This window comes from Etheostoma cragini, chromosome 23 (genome assembly GCF_013103735.1).
Source record: "Etheostoma cragini isolate CJK2018 chromosome 23, CSU_Ecrag_1.0, whole genome shotgun sequence".
Classification (NCBI taxonomy): domain Eukaryota; kingdom Metazoa; phylum Chordata; class Actinopteri; order Perciformes; family Percidae; genus Etheostoma; species Etheostoma cragini.
Window position 1 is genome coordinate 5057613 of NC_048429.1, and position 24985 is coordinate 5082597.

A 24985-nucleotide genomic window follows, 5' to 3' on the forward strand; every position below is an offset into this window, starting at 1 on the left:
GAGTTAGGATATTGTGCCCTCACCACCTACTGTCAAAATTCATACAAGATCTCATGACCTCAACCAATTAAACTATATGGTCATGGCAGGAAAAAATATTCAAGACCTTTCTAAATTAAAATGGAAGACTTTAATACCTTTAGGGAATCTGATACTTTCAGAACCTGCAGACAGTTATGCACATTGGGTTTAAGAGAGAGATAGCGATATATGGATCTATTGATATATATCCATCTCTTTTTTTTTATGTGTCAGTTTTAAAATCTGGTCCAAAGTTTAGACCCATATTTCATATAGATTTGACCATGTCATGACATACATCCAATATTGTGACACTTACAGCCATATTCACACAGCAAAGGGGTGAATGATTGCTCAATAATTGAGGACTCTCTCTTAGTCCAAGAGTTGTATAATTAGTCACATGTACATGCATGAGTGAAACACTGAAGCCTCTGTGGCATGATAAAACTCCACACCTAGTAACTCGTGACTTGTTTGTGCTTTTGAACAACCAGCTCGCTTGCATTGGAAACCAATATCTGTGACCAAGTCATTTAATCAGGTATCCTGTGCAAAGATATATTACAGCAAACACGTAACACTAAGTTTAATGCTCTACTTTATACACACACACATAATCGATAGCTTCACTTTGTGCTGCTGGCGGGCAGGTTTATAATTAATGACAGAGGAAATGGGATGTCAGTTGGTGAGCTGATAGTGTCTCTGACATCCATCTGATTACAGCTGAGGTGGAACATACACTGATGGTTTTGAACACCAGAGTATGAGCATTTACGCCGCTAGTAGACAGAGAGCATAAAAAGGTTACCACACCCACACAGTGGTTGTTGCCAATTGCTGAGAATGACAACAAATTTGTGCCACAAGGACAAGGTTGTTGTTAATACAGGAGTGTTTACATCCTTTTTTCCCCCTGAAACACACAATCAGCTTTGGCTGTCTGCAGGGAACAAGGAAAAGTGGGGATTAAAAAGAGACTGATGAAAGTTGAAAAGATCACAAAGAAGGGTTCTCAAGGGAGCCACTCAGCTACACACCGTCCCTTCCAGAGAAAGGGCATTTAGCGGTTCAAGAGAGAGAGATTTGTCTCAGTTTGGTGGAGACTGAAACAGAGTGTGAGTAACTGGACTTACAGGAATCCAGAAACATGACAAATGAATGCTAGTGTTGCTCTAGTTGGCTGGCATCCCTTTGCTAAGACATTAGTCATAACAACTAAAAGGTTATGTCAGTGTTGTGTTTACAACTTGTGTGCAATGCAATCAATTCCCAAAATGTTTCCACTAATTGTTTAAGCACAACAAACTAAAAGCGAAATGTAATGACTTTGACCTGAACAGCAAATACAAGGCAGGAAAACGACTACCATTACTATATTATTTAATACCAGATCCCTTCTTTGAGACACTTAACAGAATGCTCTTCTTCCAATCAGCCCTGGAAGTGGCAGACTTTGTCTCCTGTACCTGGCCAGTACTGTGATGCGTTGTGTTGCCTGCATGAAGGATGCAATGACAATTAGCTCCTGCTCTTATTTCTGTTCCACCAATTAGCAGGCAAGTGAAAGGAAATGCCCTGCTAGATTTTAATGTTTAGGTCTCAGGAATAGAAAAGACCATCAAGAATTAAAGAGGAAGGTCTAGTCTGCTGGCCATACTGGCCAAAAAGGACGGCTGGCCATTTAAAAAAAAAAAAAGAAAAAAAAAAGGGTAAGACAGCCAGGTTTAGATTGTTACTTTTACTCTTATGTGAGGAGAGTAAATCTGAGAGAAGGCAAACTTTTTCCTCTTAAGCAACTAAACAATACAGCCTCAAGAATGAGGGGCTTGCAGCCAAGTAAGGTAGCCAGTTGTGGCCCGATATGGAGAATCTTCTTTGTTTCAGGACGTAAACAAGGATGCACTTCCAAGACCTGCATGCAAGAATGAGCAACCTTAGGGTTAAGTTGCTTGGTAATGGCGACACCACAAATTAACCCAAATCCCTAAACAAACAGCAGCTGATAAATAGCATATGTGCCAGCTAATTTCTCAGTTGCATCAATCAGTGCATCCTTTGGGGCACTACAAAGAATGCCTTTTAATGTTTATATCCAACTCCAACATCCTGTTTAAAAAAACAAACATCACATTGAGATAGTTTCATGCAGCCTTATACAGTATGTTCAAGTCACCCATTGAATAGGGGAAACTTGCGACGTAGGATTTGCAACGCTCACATCTTGATAGCAAATAGTTGTTTTGGAGGTCGTTTTTGTCCTCTTCTAGTGACTGTGAGAGGGGTTTTTGATCAGGACCCTTTCTGTTCACTCCTGGGTGGTTATGACTCATCAGTTGAATTACTTCTCTCATACAGTAATCCATTGTGTATTGAAGTTTGTTTAGACTGTAGATGCAAATTACAGGCCGCCGTGTGGATTAACCGGTGTGCTGAGTTGCATTAACACTTTTAACTGGAAGCCCTGCACCACTTGCAGTATAATGTTACCGGAGGAGGAACAACGCTCTTAACAGATAGCAATAACCAGTAAAGTTGTGTCGCAACAACTGCCAGCTCATCACAGGGTGAAACATTCACTTAACATTGCAAGAGGAATATTCACTGCCTTCTAAGCTATTGGTACAAAGTCAAATAGAATGGTAGAGAAGTATCACCCAATCTAGCATCAAAATGGCCAAACAATTGACTGTTCTGATCTAGCAGATAAGTCTTAACTGTTTGAAACAATATTACACTTTAAGTTTTGAATTGCCTTTGTTTCATTCTTAATTTCATGAATTATTATACCTCCAAAATGTACCGTCAAAATCATTTATTACCCCACTGTTTAAAGCACATTATAAATTCAATTAGATTTGGTAACTAAACAGCACTGGATTTGGGGAAAAACTAAATCTAAGAGCGATTTTCCTGCCAGATATTGGGATTTCTTTTAAGCTACATATGGCATCTGTGTTAAAGCAATAAAACAAATGAAAGAACCACCATGTCTGTAAACAATCATTGATATGTAACATTTCAGAATTTCTTTTAATCTAAAAAACAAATCTAATGAAAAGGGCAATGAAAAAAAGTTAAATCAAATTTTAAACATTCAACTAAATATTGCACAGTCAACTAATCGCTGTCTTCACTGATAGGTGGAATATTTAAGCATGTAGGATTAGAAAAGCAAGAAGAAAAGCATAAAAGAGGAGTTATTCTGAGGTTCAGAGAGACACTTTGGGTACACACTCAACCAGGTGAGCTACCCAGGCGCTTCATGACCTTCACACATATACTTAGAGTAGTCTTGTGAGGAGGTCATTGGCTTAAATAATCAAAAGAGTTATACAATTTTACCGTAAAATATACACTAATATTTTACATCATAGCTAAACAGTTGCAGAAATTAGCATTTACCATCAGCCATTGCTTTCCGTTCAGTTTCATGCAGTGGAAAAATCAATTACAAGGCTCTTAAAAAAGGGTACGGTATACAAGGCTGCTATACCAACCAAGCAAAAACAGGCATACCTCCATAGGCCCCAAATTCCCTGTACATCAGTTGTTTTTGGTAATGTAATGATTACGTATGGGAATTGCACCATATAACTACAACTGCAACTGAAGCAGGTTGGACATTACTAGGGAAGTGTTGCAATGAAATTTAGAGAACTTAATTGTTGGTTTATAGAGTGCATCTTTACAAAAATATAGCTGAATTTCAATAAAATGTCCATTTAAATGTCCTTTGTTTGATAGTAACGGTGGATAGACAGGAAAGGTAGGAGAGAGATGACATGTAGCAAAGGGGTGCAGGTCGGACTCGAACCCTGGACTCAGCCTACATGGGGTGCACTGGGTGAGCTAGAGGCCGATCTCTTGGGTGATAATGTTATAAAGTTCACAAATTGTAGTCTCAACATGATCAACATGCTGGTTCAATTGATTTGTGTACAGTCAAACAGGTTAAAGAGGATACTGGCCCTGCTCGCTGAGCCTGATGTGTGCCATGTAGAAAACTACTGGTTTTATGAAATAGCCAAAACCTCAAAAGATTATGTACCATCATATCTGCAAAAGAAAAGCAGCAAACCTAAAAACTGAGATGTATGCCTGATCCATTTCATGTGACATCCTAGTTAACCATGATTGAAAGATAATGCTGACAACATTTCTCTCCTCCTCTAACAGTTATTTACAACCTTGCAGTGGTGGTTTTTCCTGATGAGGAAGCACACTCCACCCCCCTCACCCCTGAGAACACGTCTTAACATCACAGCCTCTCAAACTGCCTGAAACTGTGGACACGCCGAGATGCAAGAAAGAAAACCGCTCCCACGCTGCTGCACTCCGATCATGCCTTTGCACGCCCTCTACCCATACTACTACTCTGTGGTATGGAAATGCATGGAGAAAGATCGGAGCAGGAAAACAAACAAACATCTACTTAGCATTCAAAGACCTGCAACAGGAGACGGGTGGGAAAGGAAGCACATGTGCAAAGCGGAGGGTTGTGAAAGAAAAAGGATGATGAAAGAAGAGAGCTGAGAGGGGATTGCAGAACCAGTTGTGGCTGGAGGTGTGAGCACAGGATGAGAGGCTGCACACATGTAAGCAAGGCAGGCATACATGAAGACAAAAGAGGGACTTTCGAAAAATCAACAATGACCTGGTCTTTGTTATGACAACAACAATGAGATATTGAAGGTTGAGAATCAAATGCTTTCTGGCAGCATCTGATCACTTATTGCAGCTATAAATATATAAATGAGGGGGCAACCTCTAGCTCACCCAATAGGAGCGTGCACTAGGGGTGCATTATATATAGACTCGACATCATTATCGCAATATCATGTTGCGCAATATTATATTAAAAGTGCCGTGACGAGTATGCAATATTTAGTTTATTTTGTAGAGAGTGGGGGTTTCCTGTTCTCTTTATATATATTTATGCTGTACAACCAGTATAACATGTCCTGCTCTGTAGACATGGTCGTTATTTATTCATGTTGTACCAGTCCAATATGACTGTCAGTTGAAATAAACCTTGTGTTGTAAGTAAACTTGCTTAATTTGTTATTAATCTATTTTGATGCGTTTCCCATAACCTTTTAGCTACATGTTTTTAAAAATATAGAAATTCATTTTGATATCACAATATTAATAAAACAGTCAATATCGTGCAACCCTAGTGTGCATCCCATGTACGCCGAGGCCTCTCCCCCACCTTTCATGTCACTCTAAAATAAATTGACCCCCCCCCCCCAAAAAAACACATTTACACACATGCATGCACGCGTACCCAATACTTAAGAGCAAGATTATTAGGTCAATAAAATTATAGGTCATCTTGTGATAATTGGCGTGATTTGTGATCCTGATTTAGAAACCAGCTCAAGGCACTTTTCTTATTGTTACCTCTTGCAGTACAACGAGATTATAGAAAGTTGGTGAAAGGTTCATGATCGAACAACAAAACGCTTTTACAGAGGGAAATCTGCAGGTTTTCACAATGTGACGGAGTGATATTTCCTGCAAGGCTTTTTCTAAATCGAGGATGATAGGTGGTATTAGTATTATAACTTCACATGTACAATTTTCCTCCATTAGGAAGAGTCGATTTATCATACAAGCTCAAACATATATATTAAGTAGGAATGATCTTGCACCGCTGGCTATGCTCCTGCTGGCTGACTCCTAATTAGATTTCAATTTCAATTGACATGACATCCCTGCACTGTAACCAAAAAAGGGGGTAATGACACAAAATTAGCGGAGTGTGCATTTCAGTAGATTTTAAGTTCTATATTCAAAAGGATAAACTTTGAAAAAAAGGTCGAAAGATACAGGAATTGTACTGTAAAAATGTGTTCTAGTCTAAAGTAAAAACCATATGCTGCAGCACCACACATCTTCCCTGTAAGAGAATTCATTCAAATTGGTTTCTGTGGTCTGATGTTGTCTCAGAACAGAAAAAGAATCCAAGTCAAAGTCTGATGTGAACACAAGCTGCTGCCCAGTCATATTACAGATGGGCTGCTCTGTCATCCTGCTGAGCAACACCACATCTGCCAAGAGGTGATTCAAATGTTTCACGTGGCAAAAACACTAATATTTGTAATCATTAAATCATAAAAAAAAAAAACATAGCAAAATGAGTTTATGCCAACATTCCATTTGATACGGTCAAAACAGAATTATTAAAAATCCCTCTTCCAGTCAAACTTTCAAAAAAAAAAGAAAAGAAAAGTACCAACATTAGGTCTGCAGCTATTGATTATTATTTCTATCAATTAAGATACCAATAATAAGACTGTATATTAATCTCACACACGCACGTACGCGCGGGGGAACACAAAATTGACCGAAAACCTGTTCGATATAGGCCATTATATTTTGGCATGATTTTTTGAAGGAAACTAGGTGAAAATGTATTTGATGTTGATATTGGGGCCTATTAAAAACTTCTTATGCCCTCTTAGCATTCAAAGACCTGCAACAGGAGATGGAGGGAAAGGAAGCACTCTCTCCTGGTTTTCTGATCACGGTCGGAAACGAAGCAATCTGGAAAGGTCAACACACTGAACATTTTAAAATTTAAACAAACATTAGTATGAGAACACACAAATTTCCTAATGCCTGTCGGGCTCAGGCCAGGTTCGGTCACGGCTCTGTCGGACAGAAGAATTTGGCCCGATCCGGACTCTCATGTGGAGTGGTTTTGGAGACGTAACTCTCAGTAATTATGATAGGTTACATTTCTTTGGCAAAACAAATTCCCCAAAATGATCTATATGCCCATTTAAAAAAAAAAAGTTTATGTAGTAGGCCTACAACCAGCAGAAGACGAATTATAATGTGTGAGGTAAGTTTAGAGACACCACCATTTTTAATCATGAAAATTTAAAAAAATGTTTTTGGCAAAAAAAATAATCCCCAAAATTATGATTACGCTTATTTTTTTAAGGCAATTGCTGTAGTACAACTAGCAAGAGACACATTATAATTGAGGTAGGTTTGGAGACACTTCCTTATTTCATCATTAAATTAATAAATCATATTGTTGTACATCTCTTTTCGGTGTTGTAGTTTGTAGACGGTCCCTAAGCACCGCCGGTTGCTCGTTCACACCGATGTCATCTGGAGGACAGCTCGTTTTGATGAAACGGAGTTCGGAGCTCGTTGTTTACCTTACAACAGCAGGAAAGATGTATAGTTTGAGATTTAATAACGCGTTTCTCAGAAGGTATTGGTCCCGGAAGTATGAATGTGTTAATGTCTTTCCAACTTTATCGAAGTGTGTTAACGCACGGGTGTTTTCAGTTAATCTAACCACTTCCCAGGACAGAGTGGGTGTGTTTAGATTGACTGATTGACATATTCCTGAGTCACACTAATTGAAATCCCCTGTGTGGGTGTTAACAGGCTTTAATTGTAAATATCTTTTTATTTTTTATTTTTAAGTGTCGGCTAATAGGTAGCTACTTTTGAAAGCCACAGCCCGTACTTCCCGTATCGTTGGCGTTAGCGGCTGCTAGCTTGCCGCAGCTGTTCCACGCCGTCTACGGCTCGAGCTGTGCCGCCACCCGCTGCCCCGCTGTCGGAGGCGGCTTCAGACCCGTGCTAAATGCGTGCTCCCACCTTTCAAACTCTCACACACAGACCGAGTCAAAACAAATGATAATAAATCCTAAACACTAAGAATTTTTCCAACTAAGTGCTCGGAGACGTTTTCAGCTCCAGCAGTGATGGTCACTGCCGCGGCTCCGACCACACAGCCGACAAAACCATGACACTCTGGCAGCGGCGTGCCACGACAGGGCTCCCCAAAATCCATATTCAAGTAGGGTACTAATAAACAAGCCCCCGGCGGTTTAAATAATAATGTATAGAGATTTTTTTTTTAAATCCTCCCTACCTTTGACATGGATTGGTGTGGGCGGCTGTGCGGTGCGGCAGATGCGGACACCCTTCCTTCTCCCAGCGGCTACCTGGGCTCTGGCTGATGGATACTTCCACGGCTCCGCCGACTGGCTGTCTATCTCCCACTACAGCAGCTAGACACAGACTGCCAGTCTGCCACACAAATGTAAGATACTGAGTGGGCAGGGCGCGTCACCCCGCCCGTGGGCCCTCCCCTAGTCCAGCCGATACACGCCGTTCTGTTAAGTGAAGACCGCGTCATGCCAAATTCCATTCAAAAATCTCGGAAGTTAACGTGGCTTGTCTGATAGGCATGGAGTCGTTGTTCGTTGGAAAGCGTTCTGTCAGAATAATCAATGAAATATAGCATAGGCTTATGTTTTGCGTGGCAAAATAGACTGCTGTGCAGCAAAACCTTAGAATATAGCCTATGAAGATAGTAGTGGCATTCTTGGTCATATCTCTGTCCACTCATATCATACTCTCAATGTATATTGGGATCCAAGAAAACAATTGCAGCCTGTAAATAATGTAAAGTGAACCATCTATTTGTAGAAGAGCAAGTCAGGACATAAGCAATTATGCTACAACAGGATAAAACCAAATTAATTTGATAATCCCAAACCAGAACATTCTCCATGTTCCACTCAATGTGCTCAACTTTAAGTGTCTCTAAATTTGAAACATAAGCCTTAGCCCATCTCCTAACAAACCCTTTGTTTATACTGCAGCCAAACCATCACGTCAAGACAGGCCCTTTTTATCGACACTCATAAAACATGCAAGGTTAGCTCATTAGTCTCCCTGGTTGCAAAGCACTGACATATTATTAAAGTTATCAAGTACCTGGATTTAAACCACCATATTGGTTATCAGTTACATCCCGTCTGTTGCCTGGAGGACATTTAAAACCTAATTGGTGCAATTATGCCACACTTTACAGTTTTGATTATGACTCCCAGTTATAGTTTCAATGCACTTTGCTTTTCGCTATACAGCTGCGCCATAACTTGAATATACTCAACAAAATTAATCTCTATTTGTAATATGCAGCTGTGAAAGTATGAATGCTGCATAACACAAGTCTGCAGATAGAACAGGTTGCACACATGCACGCCAACAATTTAAAGGAAATGCAACTTATGTACAGGATGTCAGAATACATAAAGATGTGACTGACTGCAAACTGGGCTTTGAGCAAAAACCTTAACGTGACCCTCACATGCTCACAGGACCTGCTCTAAGAGGACAATCCCTTTCTTTCTCTCTCTTTTTAAAATAAAAAGCACACAGGAACAGGACAGCCCTCAGCCTTCTTGTTGTGCAACATACTATGTTCCTCATCAGCCCTCATGTCACCTGTCCCTCATTACTGCACTCCTTTCCTTGTGTATATTATTCTTGTGTTTAATTTCCTCTAGTGTGTTGTATTTTCTTTTGTCGCCTGCTGGATTTTGCCTTTTTGGATCCAGACATGACAGTGCTGTGATACACTTAAACTGTGTTTCAACATTACTGAGCATGAAATGGACTTCATAGAGCCTGTGCTGCTCCCAAATGAGTTGATTATTTTCCTGTAACTCTCAGAAAATCTGGCTCACTTATGACAAGGGAATAGATCTCCCCTGTTCTATAAACTTATCTTCTCTGGCTTCCCACGTGAAGCAGTCCAAATGAGGTGACAGTGAGTTAGTACAGGGGAATCTGCCAGGATGCAGCAAAACAATTCCTGGCTCACCTCCGATCAAAGCATTACGTTGCTCCCGGGTATGGTGAGGCAATTTGAGAGCCACATATTGAAACCCTTGATCACAGGAGGTGCTGTTAAAAGATTTTGATTTGTGCAATACAGAGAAGTCTCCTTGATGGATGAACTTATTGTTCGTTGTGTTATCTCTGCACTGCAGTTATTTTACTGGCAAGTTGTTTAGTGTTGATGAGAATGAAGCAATTTGGGGGGGGGGGGGGGGGGGGGGGGGGGGGGGGGGGGGGCTGAGGAATAAAAGTAAAAAATCTGAGTCATGTCTGCTTTCAGTTGTATAAGTGTCTACATGAGACACAACAAGCAATACATTATTTAGGCAGGTAAAACTGAAAGTGTCTGCATCCAAATATGATGTAGGATTCTAAATTTTATGGAATCATAAAAATCCCACTGGATGATACAATCCCTGTAACGTATGGTAAGAGGAAAGATCTGACCAATAACTTTACATAAATTATTGGGAAATCAAGCAGAGTGGAAATATATGCCTGGTCTATACCGACCTCTGGTGGAGAAACGGAGGATTTGCACACAGAGCATAAAACCATTTTCTAATCAACCTGCACAAGGTTGACAGGAAACTACTGCATAATAATTAATTTAATATTACTAAGAACCAATATCTCGTTGAAAAAAAATCTAATCCTGAGTAAGTAGTAGTTTTAGTAAGTATTACCTGCTGTATTTCATCTGGCTGACCAGATGCCCCCGTGTGGCCAAATAGTGACACTACAAACATAAGGAAAATTAGCTTTAAGAAGAACTTCATGCAAATTGGGTTGTTTTTTGTGAGCAAGTATACAATTACTAGTAACAATTTATTTAAACCCTATGCCTATTTAGAATTTTTTTTACCATTTTTTTAATGGTTTGTAACAAATATTTAACAACAGAGCACATGAGATTTAGTTAAAAGTTCAGAAAACGACTCAGCCTGTGAAAACAGTTGCATGATGTCTTCTAGTCTAGTTTATAACTACATTATAGTGTGTTGCTTGTAAATGCGGTACAGGGGGGATAAAGTAAAGGGTTACCCGACAAGTTTAATATGAACTGTACGCATTAATAACAACAGACACCCCATAATAAATCAAACAGCAGCTTGTCCCAAATACATCTTTCATGTTGTGTCAAGTATTTCTTTTATTTTGACAGCGTTTCAGAATATCATACAGGTAAACAAGATTTTTGCAAAAGTTTATATATCCATAGTGTTGCATTTCATAAAAATAGTTGCACCACTTAGTCTTTGTGACCATCAATAGTACACAGATTCATATTTATAGAGATATTTGTTCAGGGTCTATACACTGCTATAACACTACACAGTGATACTGAGCCGCTTGGGTGGGAGTTTATGGTGTAGCCCGTGCTGTTATTTTAACACGCACATTTTACACATTTTTTTTTACACCCTTAGATGTTTTTTTTGTTTGTTTTTGCTTTCCATAGCAAACTACTTACAATTTGACTCAATGGAGACAGCTCAGATGTGGAAAGTAGTGAGTTGTGCAAATGTTGAGCAACAATACGCACAGTTTTTGTTTTTGTGTCAAACTGAAAAAAGAAGCACTACTCTAGTCAACTGATGCATGATTGATGTTGCAGTATGTAGGAAGCATTTGTAAACTTTAGTTTACCAAATGTTAAATTTAGTTTTGGGCCCTTTTCTTATTATAATGATCTACAAGCGATTGAAGGTCCTGAAAATGCTTTTAAATCAGCAGATTATTCCTTGTGTAATTGGAAATTACAATGACAAACATAATGATTTTTCTCCTTGTGCTCTTCCCTGACACTTTTGTTCTGGGATTATTCTTTCTGTTGTTAGCTCCTGCAGAGGAAAAACTGCCGCTCAGAGTTGTCACACCTGCAGAGAGGGTACAGATGCTGAAAAGATTTGTTGATCTTAAAATTTAGAGTTTGCGTAAAACCCTGCCCCGAACATCAAGTGTTCAATGACAAATTAGCAACTGTAACTATGCACTGCAGGCCCGTTAAACTTTGGATTACTCCACATTTTGAAGCAGTGTGCATAAGTAATTATCAGCATATTCTTCATTTCCACAACCCTAATCACAGGAGCTAAAGTTTAAGAAAAGGACTGAACAGTGTCTGCTTTAATTGGAGCTGCAACCGTTAGCGCGTCCTGCTTGTTCACTAGCTAGTTAGCAGCTCTTTATGGGACTGATGTTCTAGCAACTCCAGCGTACATTACCTAAGAGAGCATTTGCCAAATTCATCAGTAAGTCCTCATCCTAAAAGACTTTCCTCTTATAACATTAAAAGTAAAAACATACTGTTTTATACAAAACAGCCAAACCGTGTTATGTGAGAATGATCTTAAATTCTTTAAGTACTAAAATACTAATTAGCTCCCCACCCTGCAATAACAGAACATTGCATGTCCGCTATATGATCATTGGAACGCGTTGCCAGACCTTTCTCCACAGCGTTGTGGAGTAAGGTCTTGCTGCTACAACACAGATGCAGTACATCCTGTGGAAACGCTCTGAGTTGTTTGCATTGCTTTAAACCAATCACAAACGTCTCGGGTGGTGCTATACTCCGCACGCAGCGATGGGGGCTCTGAAAAAAAGTCTTGGGAAGGAACTTGTTTCGGTGAAACATTTGAACCCCGCAAAAGAAAACGCCACATAAAATATTAAATGAAGTTTACTGTTCAGAACCAACATCCAAGCAGGCTTGCCTTATTGCGTGCTGACATCCTGACATCCTGACATCCTGCTCACGCGTCAGCCTTTATCCTGCAAACATACTTCTGTTGATGCAGACTAAATGATCATCAACTGGTGAGGACGCCAACGTCTTGGCTGGGACATGTAGAATTACCGTTAATATAATACATCCATGAGCTTTACCCTCTTTCAGCACAATATCATAAAAGTAGCCATCAAGTAGATATTGAGGATCCTTTTTTTGTTGAAAGATTCTTCAGTTCCCAGCCAACATGGAGCTAAACATTAGCTTAATTAGCTTGCTAGCTACAGCTGATACATTCTGCCACAGACAGTTGTCCTTTCAGATGCCAAAATCATCAGTTTCTTTCTGAAAACAAGGACCCATTTTTTTCAAAAAATTACAAAGATTTCTGAGTTGTAAATTTTGCCACCGTTATCATTGTAAACCGCACATGGTTCGTGCCAGAAATCTTGACAGGCATAGCAACAGCAACTAAGGGGGGCACGCTTTAGGAAAGGTCAATTGTCAAGTTGCATAAAAGTACACCTGTACATTTATGCTGTAGCACAAAGCCTTCAAACTGGTTGCAATTCTGGGGCAGGTATCCTGAAAATGTATCTAATCTACAGGGAGTTTGGCATGGAGATGGACTTGTTAATATCACACAGTGTTGGCAGATTCACCTAAAACAAATCAAGTTCAGCCGCTGACAGTTGCGGTGACAGGTGCAACCTCTTCTCAGCCAATCTGGAAATGCTTCATTTTCAAATTGAGGGCATTCATTCGTTCAAGTCACAGTTTGTTAGTCGTGCAAGCTTTTGACAAGTGGGATTGACTTCTTGACAACTTAATATCAGATTTTTTGTTATGGGTGCAAAGCTCTGCTCTGTGCTGACACCATCTCAGATGAGAAGTTCTTCATGGAAATGACTAGTGTCAGACGTAATGAAAACTATCATGACCCAAAATCAACCACTTGCACAAATAAAGATCGTCAATACCTCTGGACTTACTTCATACATATGCCTGTGAAATAAATGATATATTTCACTTTATCCCACTCGTAGCTGGAAAAATACAGTTTATTATTTATATCTGTGAAGTTGATGTTGTATAGCAGCCTGTTTTGAACCCTCTAAAGCGGTTTGGAGTTGAACCAGGACTTAAAAGCCAACCTCTCTGTCAGTCTAAGGCACTCTGCCCCTCGGTCAATATCACGCGAGCTCCTCCTTTTACCGTCCGGATGGACGCCACTGCCGCGGATTGCTTTGTTCGTTAAGCACAGCAAAATGAAAAAAAATGGATTGACCCCTGCTCAACTCGGGATGATTCAAGCGCAAATTGATGGTGAAAACAACCGCAGCAGGCCTGCCGAAAGCCCAAACTGTAATCACAGGGCTCAACGGGAGTGTAGAAGAGGGAGAAGTTGGTGTGGGGAAAATTCTGCTCCATGTCACGCATGGACTAGAATTTCCATCATGCTCAACTAAGGTATTGTTCTCTTAAAGATGATCTTATTTACAAAATGATCCCACATATTCATCTTCATTATAATATATATGTCTATAATCATCTGATAGATTCAAGATAGATTCAGGCCCATACAGTCTCTGTTAAGGCAAAGTTCTCTTGATGAGTAGATTTCATCTCTGCTGTCACTCTTTGTTCCATTCGCTCTCATCAAAAACAGGCAAACTTTCTTTTTAACATTCCATTTCATAAAACAGACTTAATTGTGAGGATATATATACACATTTATATATATATATACATATATATATATATATATATATATATATATATATATATATATATATGTATATATATATACGGTGTATCAAAAATCCTATCACAATGGTCAGTGTTCTATATTTGCATGTTTGTCCCCCAGTTCTGCTTGAGGAGAACTCAAAATAGAGTTCTTTAAAGTTTTTTTCCGCCTAAATGATTCCCCTCCATGCTAAACACACATTCTCCTTGATCTTCCATTCTTTTTTTTCTTTTCTTTTTTAAAGTGGATGATTTTCCAGTTCTTAAGGTGGTGGGTGTAAAATATTTCTCAAAATAATTTAGAGTACAATATCATAAATAAAACTCTAAAAACACGTGGTCCAGATCACCATGCCCCCCCTTGGCTTTGGACCTTGTGGTCTATGGTTGAACGGGATGGAGGGGGGGGGGATAAAGGTGCACAGGAAGGTGTGAGGATGGTGGTTTTGTCCACATGCAGTGGTTTAGTTTAGCTGAGTCTGACCACTGTCTTCTGCTGGAGCCGCGGTGTTATCTGCTCAGCGTGGACGGGCCTGTGTGCAGTGTGCTGGCCAGCTTGTCTGATCCAGGAATCTTCCAAGGCCCAGGAGAGACCGTAGCCTTCCTCCCTGCTGCGCTGCCGCTGCTGGTGCTCTTGTTGGGAAGGCTGGGCCGGCTCTCTCCCAGGCCCCTGTCCACTTCCCTGGGCCTGGGTCTGCTCTGCTCCGACTCCACCTGCTGCCCTCCACTGTAACGTTCCACATCTTCCCTGCTGTTCCCGTTAGTGTGCGGGAGCTTGGAGCTGCTGGGAGATTCGGTGCATTCTCTGTTGTCCTCAGTAAATCTCTCCTTGGACCTCCCTCTGGTGCTCCTGGAAGGTTTGAGCTCCCCGCTCTGCCACTCCTTGCCCACTTCCCCCTCAGTAGTGGGCTGAACCCTGTGCCCCTTGTGGGTGGACCTGCCACCCTCCTTCTTGACTCTGCCGCTCCCGCCGGTTGTAGCCGCTCTTCTCCCCTGGCTGATCAGATCTGGATTTAGCAGCTCTGCCTTCTGGGGGCTCTTCGAACGCTCCCTCCAGCTGTCTCGTGCCACCAGGTCTAGAGGGACATCCAGAGGCGGCAGATGAGGTGGGTCAGGGGCCGGGGCCAGATGAGATGAAGGCGGTGACATGGAAAGGCTGTCGATGGGAGGGGCTATTTCCGACAGGCTTGGGGAGGCTGAAGGGTAGGCATCCCATGGGGTGGCATTATCTGGAAAGCACACACACACAGTCAATACTGTGAAAATCTCAGTCACACACACACACACACACACACACACACTTGAAAACTTGCACGCATGCCACTGCACAACCAAACACTTAATCAAAACAAAATAATCAACACAGCAATCACTCCTACTCTACAAGTTAAAAGCTTTAAAGTAAATATCAGAGCAGCCAACAACCTACTTCCGAACATGTCACAGGGCACCACCATTTCTAGACAACATCAATCTGCTTCCCATAGCTCTCTTTAAAGCCCCGGCCAATCTAAAACCTTGGCGGAAAATCGAAAACAGGTTTAATGAAATGGATGATGTGCCCAATAGGATGGTGCTTTAGCGAGAATGAAAACCTCGAGGGCAGATAGTCTCTCACTCTCTCTCTCTCTCTTAAGCCCAAAGAAGTCTGTATCCAGTGTAGCAGCTGCGGTGAATCTACAGCGCGCTCCTCCACAACTCTCCACTCTCACGGACTGTTAGCTTCTCTTTCTGCACCGATGAGTCTCGGTCCCTCGGCCATCAGTCACTTTCAGTGGGCTAGGCAAAGGCAAAGCTAGCTACACCGGTGCCAAAAGACCCAATTATAACTAGACTCCCATGCAGCGCCGGAGCATATGAGGTCCAGGACTAAAAGAGAGTACCTGGTCCTTGGATCTTCACAGTCTTTTACCCAGATCATGCCTGGTACAATGAAGTTCATAAAGGGCCCTGTGTGTGCGTGTGTGTGTAAAGAACTGGTATGGTGTGTGTTGGACTTCAGAAACCTGTGATCATCACATGCTCTTAACTGTCACCTCAGTTAAAGTTCTGGTCTTGCTTATGTTTCTGCTGATCACCGCCTGCACTCATCAATCTTTTTTAAGTATTAAACCTGCAATAGGTAATATTTTGACCACCTGGGTTGCAGCGGAAACCATGTGTGACCATAACACACATCTATCATCACCTTAGAAGTTATTATGGTGGAACTTTAAAGGTGAACAGTTGTCTAATTAATTACACATCCAGAAGACACAGAGCAGTATTAGCCGCAGTAAAAACAATGAGCTGAAGAGAATTCTCTGTGGGTTCATCACTGAACCGAGCAACCGCTTTCATGTTATAAGTAGTTATAAACTAGTTCAAACTATAAATTGAAGAGAACTCAGGGGGTGTTGGTAAAGTCTGTTCAATGGTCTTTTTGTTTCCATTTTGACCTATACTTTTGTCTCTCTTGGTAAGTTTGGAGACTACTCATGTTAATTTCACATGTTAAAAGGAGAACTCCACTGATTTCACATGTCTATGTCAATTTACAGCCTGTGAATTTAGTTGTGTAAAATCTGGGTGATATTAATTGTGTAACGTCGGTTTGGGCTTGAGATACTACATTTTTAATAGAAAGTTTGTCTTAAGAACTGGGGGCATGGAGTGTGTGCGTCTACTTGAAGAAAAGATTGAATTGACTTAAGTAATGATGTCTTGAATTTCTTGAAACCTAAATCCCTAAATGACTTATTTCAAAAAAAGAATGTGGCTCAATCCTAGTGTCTTACTGGCTTTTCCTTTGATAATACAGTCCATGTGATTAATTATGGGATGTCATTCTTTGGTTTGCTGTAGTGTCACTTTCAAACAAGTAGTGAAGAATTTCAACTACTAGGATTTTTTTTAGCATTCTTAATTTCCTAAGTGTGAATCTCAGGCCTTTGACAAATATGTGCCCTGGATCTGAAGATGAAACACTAGATGGAGGCACAAAACACACACAATGCTACACACAGACAGGACCACAATAATATTCATGCACATGCCCACAACCATGTGTTTAATTGCAAACATAACACTGCTTTTATTCCTAAAAATGTGTTCATTATTTTGCAGTCAGCTGTTCCTGAAGAGCACACAGGAAGCAAAAGTGACTTTCTCCTTTGAACACTGCTATGCTAATGTTATAAATTGGCAAATTAATCACCATAGATGATTTGCATAACCTTCCACTATGCAAATAAAGTGCCTGTAAACGGCAAGTGATGAAATGCTGAATCAAGCCCACACAGAACACAATATGTGGGTTAAAAAGCTGCTTCTGTTTTTAGGCAGCATGGGAACACAAAAGATCCCTGATGAAGGACCGCAGTAAGACTCCCTGTGTACATATTTCAGGGCTGAAGAACCACCCGAAGGCAAGAATTACAAAACCCTTCTACACAGAGACATTTAAATCCCTTGCTGAAAAAGGAAGCCGGCAGAAAAAGAGCCAATGTAGGGAAACAATATCACCCTCTATTTCCAGTGGTTAAGGACCGGATGGTGACTGCCAAGGCCAAACACTGGAGTGCTGCGGCGTTACCCTGATATAACTTCCTAAAAAACTAGCATTGGCTGGTGCAGAAGCCAGAAGGGAGTGACGCATCAGAGGTTTATTACCAATGTGTCTCAAAAATAAATGTCCTCTTACAGGCTCAGTTTGTGCTGCGCCGGGATTTCACTGGGTGAATAATCTGCCAAAATATTTCAGGTTCATCTCCTCTGGCTGACTCAGGGTGAAGGGTATTGCTATATTTTTGTCCCTGTAGGTAGCTGTTGATTTATGTTTTGGTTAAGAGGAGAGTTATGTTCACTAATTTTACAACCTCTTCCTTGAAGCGATATTTGTTGAATATTCCTTAAGGCAAAAAGTTAAGTCTTCAATTTTATCTGGGTTGTCCAAGGTTACAAGACAAGTTGTTTTGATATGTAAGTGCATCTTCAACAGGTTGCTACAGCAAAACAACACACAAAAACACTGCACATAAAGCCAGGGTTAAGTGAAGAGGAAAAACATTTGTATGGTCACAAACCGTGTCTTTAGAGTGGCCCATTAGGAAGATATAGGGGGAGCCATGCTTGTCACTTTTCATGCACATGGAGAGACTGGAAGATACCATTCCTATAGAAGGGGAAGTAACAACCTAGACCAATCAATTAGTGATAGGTCACTGAAATGGACAGAAGATAAACTAGTGTTAGTCAAGACAGAAGAGAAATATCATTAGGGTTTTAACAGCATAGTGAAATACAGAATCTAGTGAGTTATAAAGACTGAAGATATAACATGAATGTAGATGCATGCCAGAACAATGTTATCAAGAGTTAAAGCGATATTAAGACAGTGAAGAACAACAATATATTAGTTAAGAGAGAGAGGTAAGAAATGACCCTGAAGACAAAGAAAGTTGTGTTACCTAAGTCTTGGTACTTACCGTACTCTGGGACCTGCCCCGTACCCCTCTTTAGGAGGAGACGGACGCGTCTGCCTCCAGACTTGATCAGCTCGATGGCCCTGGCGTGGGTCATGTCCCGGGTGCTCTCTCCATTGATCTCAATTATTTGGTCCCCAACCTGGATGTCAGTAAGTGTGACAAAGAATAAAAGAAGTTGTAAATATCTGTCAGAGAGGAAATGTGCAGACTGAAAGGTTTTTAGTTCAGATTTCAATCTTACAAAGTCAGAATAAATGTTTTGTCTTATTTTTTATGTCATTTTATGTGCTGTCACGTGTGATTTTTGATAATTTTTGGAGGTTCTTTTATGCTCCTGGGCAAAGCAAATTCCCATAGGGGCAATAAAGCTTTAATTCATTCATAAAAACCTAGTATTGCACTGCCAGACCTTCCTCCGTAATGCTGTGGAGGCAGGTCTGGTTAGCCCACACAGCATTCCGGGAGAAAAACAGGCTCTGGTTAATTGGCATTTCTTTAAAAAAATCACAATCATCATGTGCGGCGCTAAGCGCCAGACTGAGGCACAGTGCCACTGACAATTAGCATCAGGAAGGAACTTTTTTTGGTGAACATGTGTGCGTTCAAAGATTGTTTAAGTCGTCCAACAGATAACTCCGATTGGACAACTAGTGTAGATAGCTGTTTGGATTTAGCCTGCAGAGATCTGAAGAGCAGTTAACCATAGTCCCCATTAATCCATCAGAGTTTAAAATTCCAACACAAAGTAAGCGGGAGGTAACGGACATCCGGCCTAAAAGAGTGACATCCGGCAGAATTTCTGGCAAAGGCGGAGCAAGCTCAGAAGTGGAAAGTCATGGATATAGACTGATAAAAAACTAGACTATATGGACAGGGGTGTCCACATACTCGTTTCTACATTTGGCTCGGAGTGGCTTTTTATTGCCTTAGTTTAAGTAAAGGAAATCAAATGCTACATCATACAATGATATTTTAGACAACAATGTGCTTCTGGCTTTGTGGCAACAGTTTGGAGAAGGCCTATTTCTGTTTGAACATGATAATGCACCCACTGCACAAAGACAGGTCCATAAAGTCCAAAGTTTGGCCTCGGAATGAAGAAAGTCGTCTTTTAGCTGCAAACAACTTTAAGAAACTTTGTTTATTCATTGATAAATTCTGTGTGACTACAGAGCAGCCAAGCACTAGATCAGGGCTGAAGCGGAGTATCATTGCAGCTCTTTAACCGGTTACTGTGAAGCAGTATGGGGGTAACCAAACTGAAATTGCTAACCTGCCCTGCACCACTTCACATCAGATTATTCTTTTTGTGCATGAACACCATTTAAGGACCCTTGCAACGTGTAAACTGTAGAAATAATTAACAGAATAATAACATATATTAGGTGCCATATTGTTGCATAAACCTACTAGTTCAGAGGTTCAAAAAATAAGATGAGCAGAGAAATGAAGGTGTTTGCATACATGCTACGATTGAGTGGTGTGGCAGGTTTTGGCAAAGGAACACACTAAAAATGAAATTCAATATTAACAAGCTTCTTTTGTAATAGATGACGATTACGTGATTTATATGGATCCCTATGGATCTATAATTCCATGGCTTTCCCATGAGCTTTGTAAGCGCTAATAAGCATTACCAGCCATGAACTGGTGTCAGCTTATAACTAACTGGGGCCGTGACTTTGATGGAATTACGGACCCCTTCTCATGGGGGTCCTATAGAACATGTTAGGACACTGTGTCCTATCAATAACCTTCCCATTTCAAACCAACGTAACTGCTGCACCTCAGTTAACCATCTCTCTTTTTGGTGACAATGTGGTTGGGTCAAACGTCAGTCCTCCCTCCTTCAAGACTCTCACGTCTCAGCCCTTCGAGAGACAGCTTCAAGATTGACTAATGCGGAGGATTCATGGGGAACAGGACAAAACACGGCGGCCAATTACGCTTACAAATGGAGAAGTCCTCCGGTGATGGCAGGGGTAATTTGAAAGTCAGGAGCGGACTTGAGTCAAGAGAGGGGGAGTCATTAGCTGTCATTACAGTGGCCTGAAGAGAGGTGGAAGGCAAGATGGTTGGATCATTAATCCTCACCTCATAACAGCAAAGGAGAGTGATCTCCATTTTCATCTTTAATAAAGAGGAAACTGAAGTTGAATGGATGGCACATGAATGCTGAGCACAGGTAGTGTGAGGTGGAAATGAAGCAGGAACGGCTTCTATTGCAGCCAATGCCCATGCACAACTTGTATTGATGGTTTAAAGCTCAGATAGGTAATTAAATGTGCTGATTGATTATCCGTAATAACCAATCACTTCATACAAATTTCTTAAAAGCTTCTGCACTGCCACTGAAAAAAGGCTGATAGAATTGGTTAATGTGTGACAACCAGGGTCAAAGTGGATATTCTATTTCCTTCTTGAAGATGTGACAAAGTGCCTGTTAGGAGAAAGGATTGGAGAGTGCAGTGAGTCACAGTGCCATTGAGCTTTTGGTTCCTGCACCTGAAAATGTCTCAAATTCAAAATGACATGTCAAATGCTTTTTAACCTATTTCTTTCATTTACTTAAGTTAAGAGTTAATGTTGATTCCTCTTTGCATCCGCCAGTATGGATCAAGGACTGTAGAAAGAGGGATCAAACAGTGTTATCTGCACCTTGTTCTCTAAAATCTATTTAACAGCAGTATCCTACCAGCAGGGTTACTGTCTGGCCATTCCTCTGACTCAGTGGAGAAAAGTAACTTGAGTATTTCTTGCTACTTTATACTTCTACTCTACATTTCAGAGGGAAATATTCTAGTTTTTTTACTTCACTGAGTTTATTTGACAGCTGTAGTTACTTTTCAGATTGGGATTTTACAAGAAACGTACAATAAGCTTATAAATAAATACATAAAAAGACTGGGGGTGTGGTGTTAGAAAGAAGTGTGCATTAGTATAAACAATCCCATTTCTAAAATAGGAAATAATGTTTCGGCCACAGCAGTCTTTTTTCTGAAGAACAATTACGTTTACGTTCAATACTTGAAGCACATTTTGCTGATAAAAGCTTGCACTTTTACTGATGTAAGGTTATGAATGCAGGACTTTTTATTTTATAAGAGTATGTTTAGATTATTGTTTGGTTACTTTTAATTAAGTAAAGGATCCAAATACTTCTTCCACTGCTGGTCAGACATCACAGCAGCTTGTATGTGGAATTTAAAGGAGAATTCCAGTGGATTTCAACACATAGCTCTGTTGTTTGGAAATTTAAGTGGAGCTCTAGAGGGATTCCCTCCTCCTCTTCCACCTGCATCAAAGCCCACTGGATTCCATTGACTACACCAACGAGGAGGGAAAGTAATATCTCTCCCGGGGGCATTTTGCACACATTATCTTTGACAGGTTCATTACATATAATGAATGTAAAGCAGACTGATGCTACCAGCTACAGACATAAAGATCAGAGTACATGCAAGGAACAGAAAGAGAGGAAGTAGGATATCAAGAAAGACGTGAAAAGCTACTGTGGAAGTTACAATTTATGATGCTAGCAGCAAAGCACTTGGAGCAAATGAGGGGAACTTTACATGGGAGTGGAGTCAAGGGCTTTATTTAAATTTCCAGTAGTATTTTATTACATATTTACAAATTCTGAAAATGTGTGTCTCCTTTCTCTGACCAATAGTACAGAAGCAACCATAGCTAGAGGGAGAAGTGTGCAGCTATGCAGACAGGAAAGTACAATTTAAGTTGGCCCACTTAAATGTTTTATCTATCTTTAACTTTCTGAATATTATCTGCTACTAAATGCAAAGGAGAGATGTGTTTCCCAAACTTGGAAGAAGACAAACTTCTAAAAACCTCTCAAAAAGGACAAACCATATCTGAATTATTCTGACAGATTATTTATTAACCAGCTCTGGAAAAAGTTGCTGTTCCAGCTTTGATAACATCAGACAATTACAGTGATCTTCTGCCATGCAATCCAAGAAGACAGAAAGCAGCTTAACCTTCAAATGGGGTGTAGTGGCTCACTTAAAGGAAATTACATCATCAGACCTACCCTCATCCTCCCGTTGCGGATGGCCGGTCCGTCCTCTGCCAGGCGGAGGACAAACAGGTCCATCTTGTACTCCCGCCCTCCACGGATGCTAAAACCGAAGCCTTTCACACTTTTCTCCAACTCCACCGTGAAAAAGTCAAAGTCCTGTGAAAGCTGAGACAAGCATAGATCAGATGTGATTAGAGTCGATGTTATCGGAGGAGAAAATGGGCCAATAGTCTCAGGACTCAGCAAAGAAGTAAAAAATGGAAAGTAAATAACACACAACCTAGAATGATATTATCACCTTATTATATATAAAGGTATACATGTAAACAAGGTAGCTGCTCAAGAGATAAACATTACAAATATTTTCTTTTAAGTATCCAGCAGTATCTGTTAGATGTGCCCTTTGTCTGCTCAGTTTTACTATAACAAACAACACCAAAGGGGAAAATGAAGTAAAGATGGTGAGTCAGGCGTTCTCTGAAAATGCAGTATTACATACAAACTGTTTTGTTTTTCTCTCCATGCCTGACTTCCTGTTGGCTGGGAAATAATGTAACATGGAGTAACAAAAAATTTAGGCAGACAGCGTCCGCTCTAAGTAGAAATATATGCATACAAACGAGGAAAGAAATATAAAGTATAAACAAACAACTAATTAGGGGGTAGTCTGGTGTCAAAACTTTACTGTATATCCATAGCCACAAAAACAATGAGGCTACAAACTGAAGAAATCAGGTCAGTGCAAACTAAACAAAATCAGTAAAAACTAAAAGAAGCACTTGCACTGCAGAATGAGTGTATAGCTATATAATCAGATATTAGCTTATCACATTCATTGGCATAAATATTGGACAATAAGTAACAAGGAGTATCAGTTACCAAACGTATCTTGTGGTAATTTTGAAACAGTGTCATCATTACATGGGTTTTCCAGCAGAGAGCACTGACAAGTTCTTTTTCTTGCCGTAAAATGCCACACTCAGCACATTTCCAGGTCACTATGACCAAATGTAATGCAGTATTAATAAAATGTTTTGGCCACTTGAGGGCAGAAGAACAAACTGCCCTGAAACTGTGCTGAACACTGACATATTTTTGCTTTGTAAAGTTGTAGCTTTTAGTCTGCTTTACAACGTTTCAGCAAACAGCTGCCTATTTACACATCTAGTAGGCTCAGTTTCTGACCACCTGATGAATTGTTGGTCTCCACAAGGCTCTTAAGTTGCTAAATGCTCCACTATGTTCACCAGCTGGCTGCTTACTTCACCTGTCTGCTGTTTGGTACTGGGCAGGTAGTGTACATGGGGTTTTTAGAGCTTTTTTGTTAGTGATGACTGCTGCCTGCTGCTGCTGGAAATGCTTAATATGAGCCGTGAGAGTAAACTAAAACAGGGAAATCGCAGGCTGTAAAACCAAATCAGTGGTTTCCTGCATGAAGGACTTAAAGGAATGTGTAGAGTGGGGTGATAATTCTCTGTGAATACATTACTACTAAGCAGCAACTTTCTTTTCTTTCTTTTTAAAGATTATTTTTTAGGGCATTTCTAGGCCTTTATTGACAGGACAGCTGAAGAAATGAAAGGAGTGAGGGGTGGAACGACATGCAGCAAAGGGCCGTCGAGAGGTAAACCTCTATATATGGGCGCCAGCTCTACCAACTGAGCTATCCAGGCACCCAAGCAGCAACTTTCATATCAGACATAGTCATTTGATTCATTGTTAATGTACATTTATTGATAAATGCAGCTTTGAAGGATCTTACTTCCTTATTCTCAAATATCTATATTGTTATCAACCTCAAATATCAGTAGGGGTCTAGATAAGAATCACATCTTCACATCCTTACTTGAACTGGTGGCATTCGGTAGTCCGGGATGGTGAACTGCCTGGTGTCAGTAGCTAGCTGTCTGTAGTCGAGCAGTGGCGGGTGTCTGTAGTCCAACGTGGGTGGCTGCCTGTAGTCTGCCACAGGAGGGTGCCGGTAGTCCACCGGCGGCTGCCGGTAATCTGTGAATGGCGGCTGTCTGATGTCTGGTTTAACATCTTGCCTTGCTTTCACCTCTGACCTGTAACTAACAGACCAATCAGAATGAAGGAAGAACTCCCAGGAGGATTTATGTTCCTGTCATCATTATCTTTGGATATGTTACATAACTTTTGTTATGTTTTGGCGCACTTAGCATGCTGTGAAAATAATGCTTTCTGGCAAACTTCTGGGTCTGATAGAAACGGCTTGTTTTGGTTAGAAGTGACAGCCATTAAACGTGACTTAGTTGAGGAAATTAAACTGATTTTCCTCACACATCA

The 24985-nt window shown here is 40.6% G+C and overlaps 2 protein-coding genes across 15 annotated transcripts in view; both read right to left on the reverse strand.

Moving 5' to 3' along the window:
* si:dkey-97m3.1 (fatty acyl-CoA reductase 1) overlaps positions 1 to 8186 on the reverse strand; it is a 41149-nt gene extending 32963 nt beyond the window's left edge. Inside the window, exon 1 of the mRNA XM_034864017.1 lies at positions 7931 to 8186. The gene's annotated coding sequence lies outside the window, so the exon portion shown is untranslated. The remainder of the gene's footprint in view (positions 1 to 7930) is intronic.
* A 2636-nt stretch (positions 8187 to 10822) lies between these two features.
* The window catches only part of magi2a (membrane associated guanylate kinase, WW and PDZ domain containing 2a), a 199777-nt gene continuing 185614 nt past the window's right edge, over positions 10823 to 24985 (reverse strand). For 9 of the 14 annotated variants that reach the window (XM_034864006.1, XM_034864005.1, XM_034864004.1 and 6 more), the window contains 4 exons: positions 24525 to 24750; positions 22691 to 22843; positions 18640 to 18778; positions 10823 to 15402 (listed from right to left, as the gene is read on the reverse strand). In XM_034864006.1, the coding sequence (XP_034719897.1) occupies positions 14684 to 15402; positions 18640 to 18778; positions 22691 to 22843; positions 24525 to 24750 (1237 nt within the window). In that variant the 3' untranslated portion in view covers positions 10823 to 14683. Of the gene's footprint in view, positions 15403 to 18237; positions 18376 to 18639; positions 18779 to 22690; positions 22844 to 24524; positions 24751 to 24985 lie in introns of those variants that run through there. The other 5 variants (XM_034864012.1, XM_034864016.1, XM_034864013.1 and 2 more) reach the window with 4 other exon arrangements.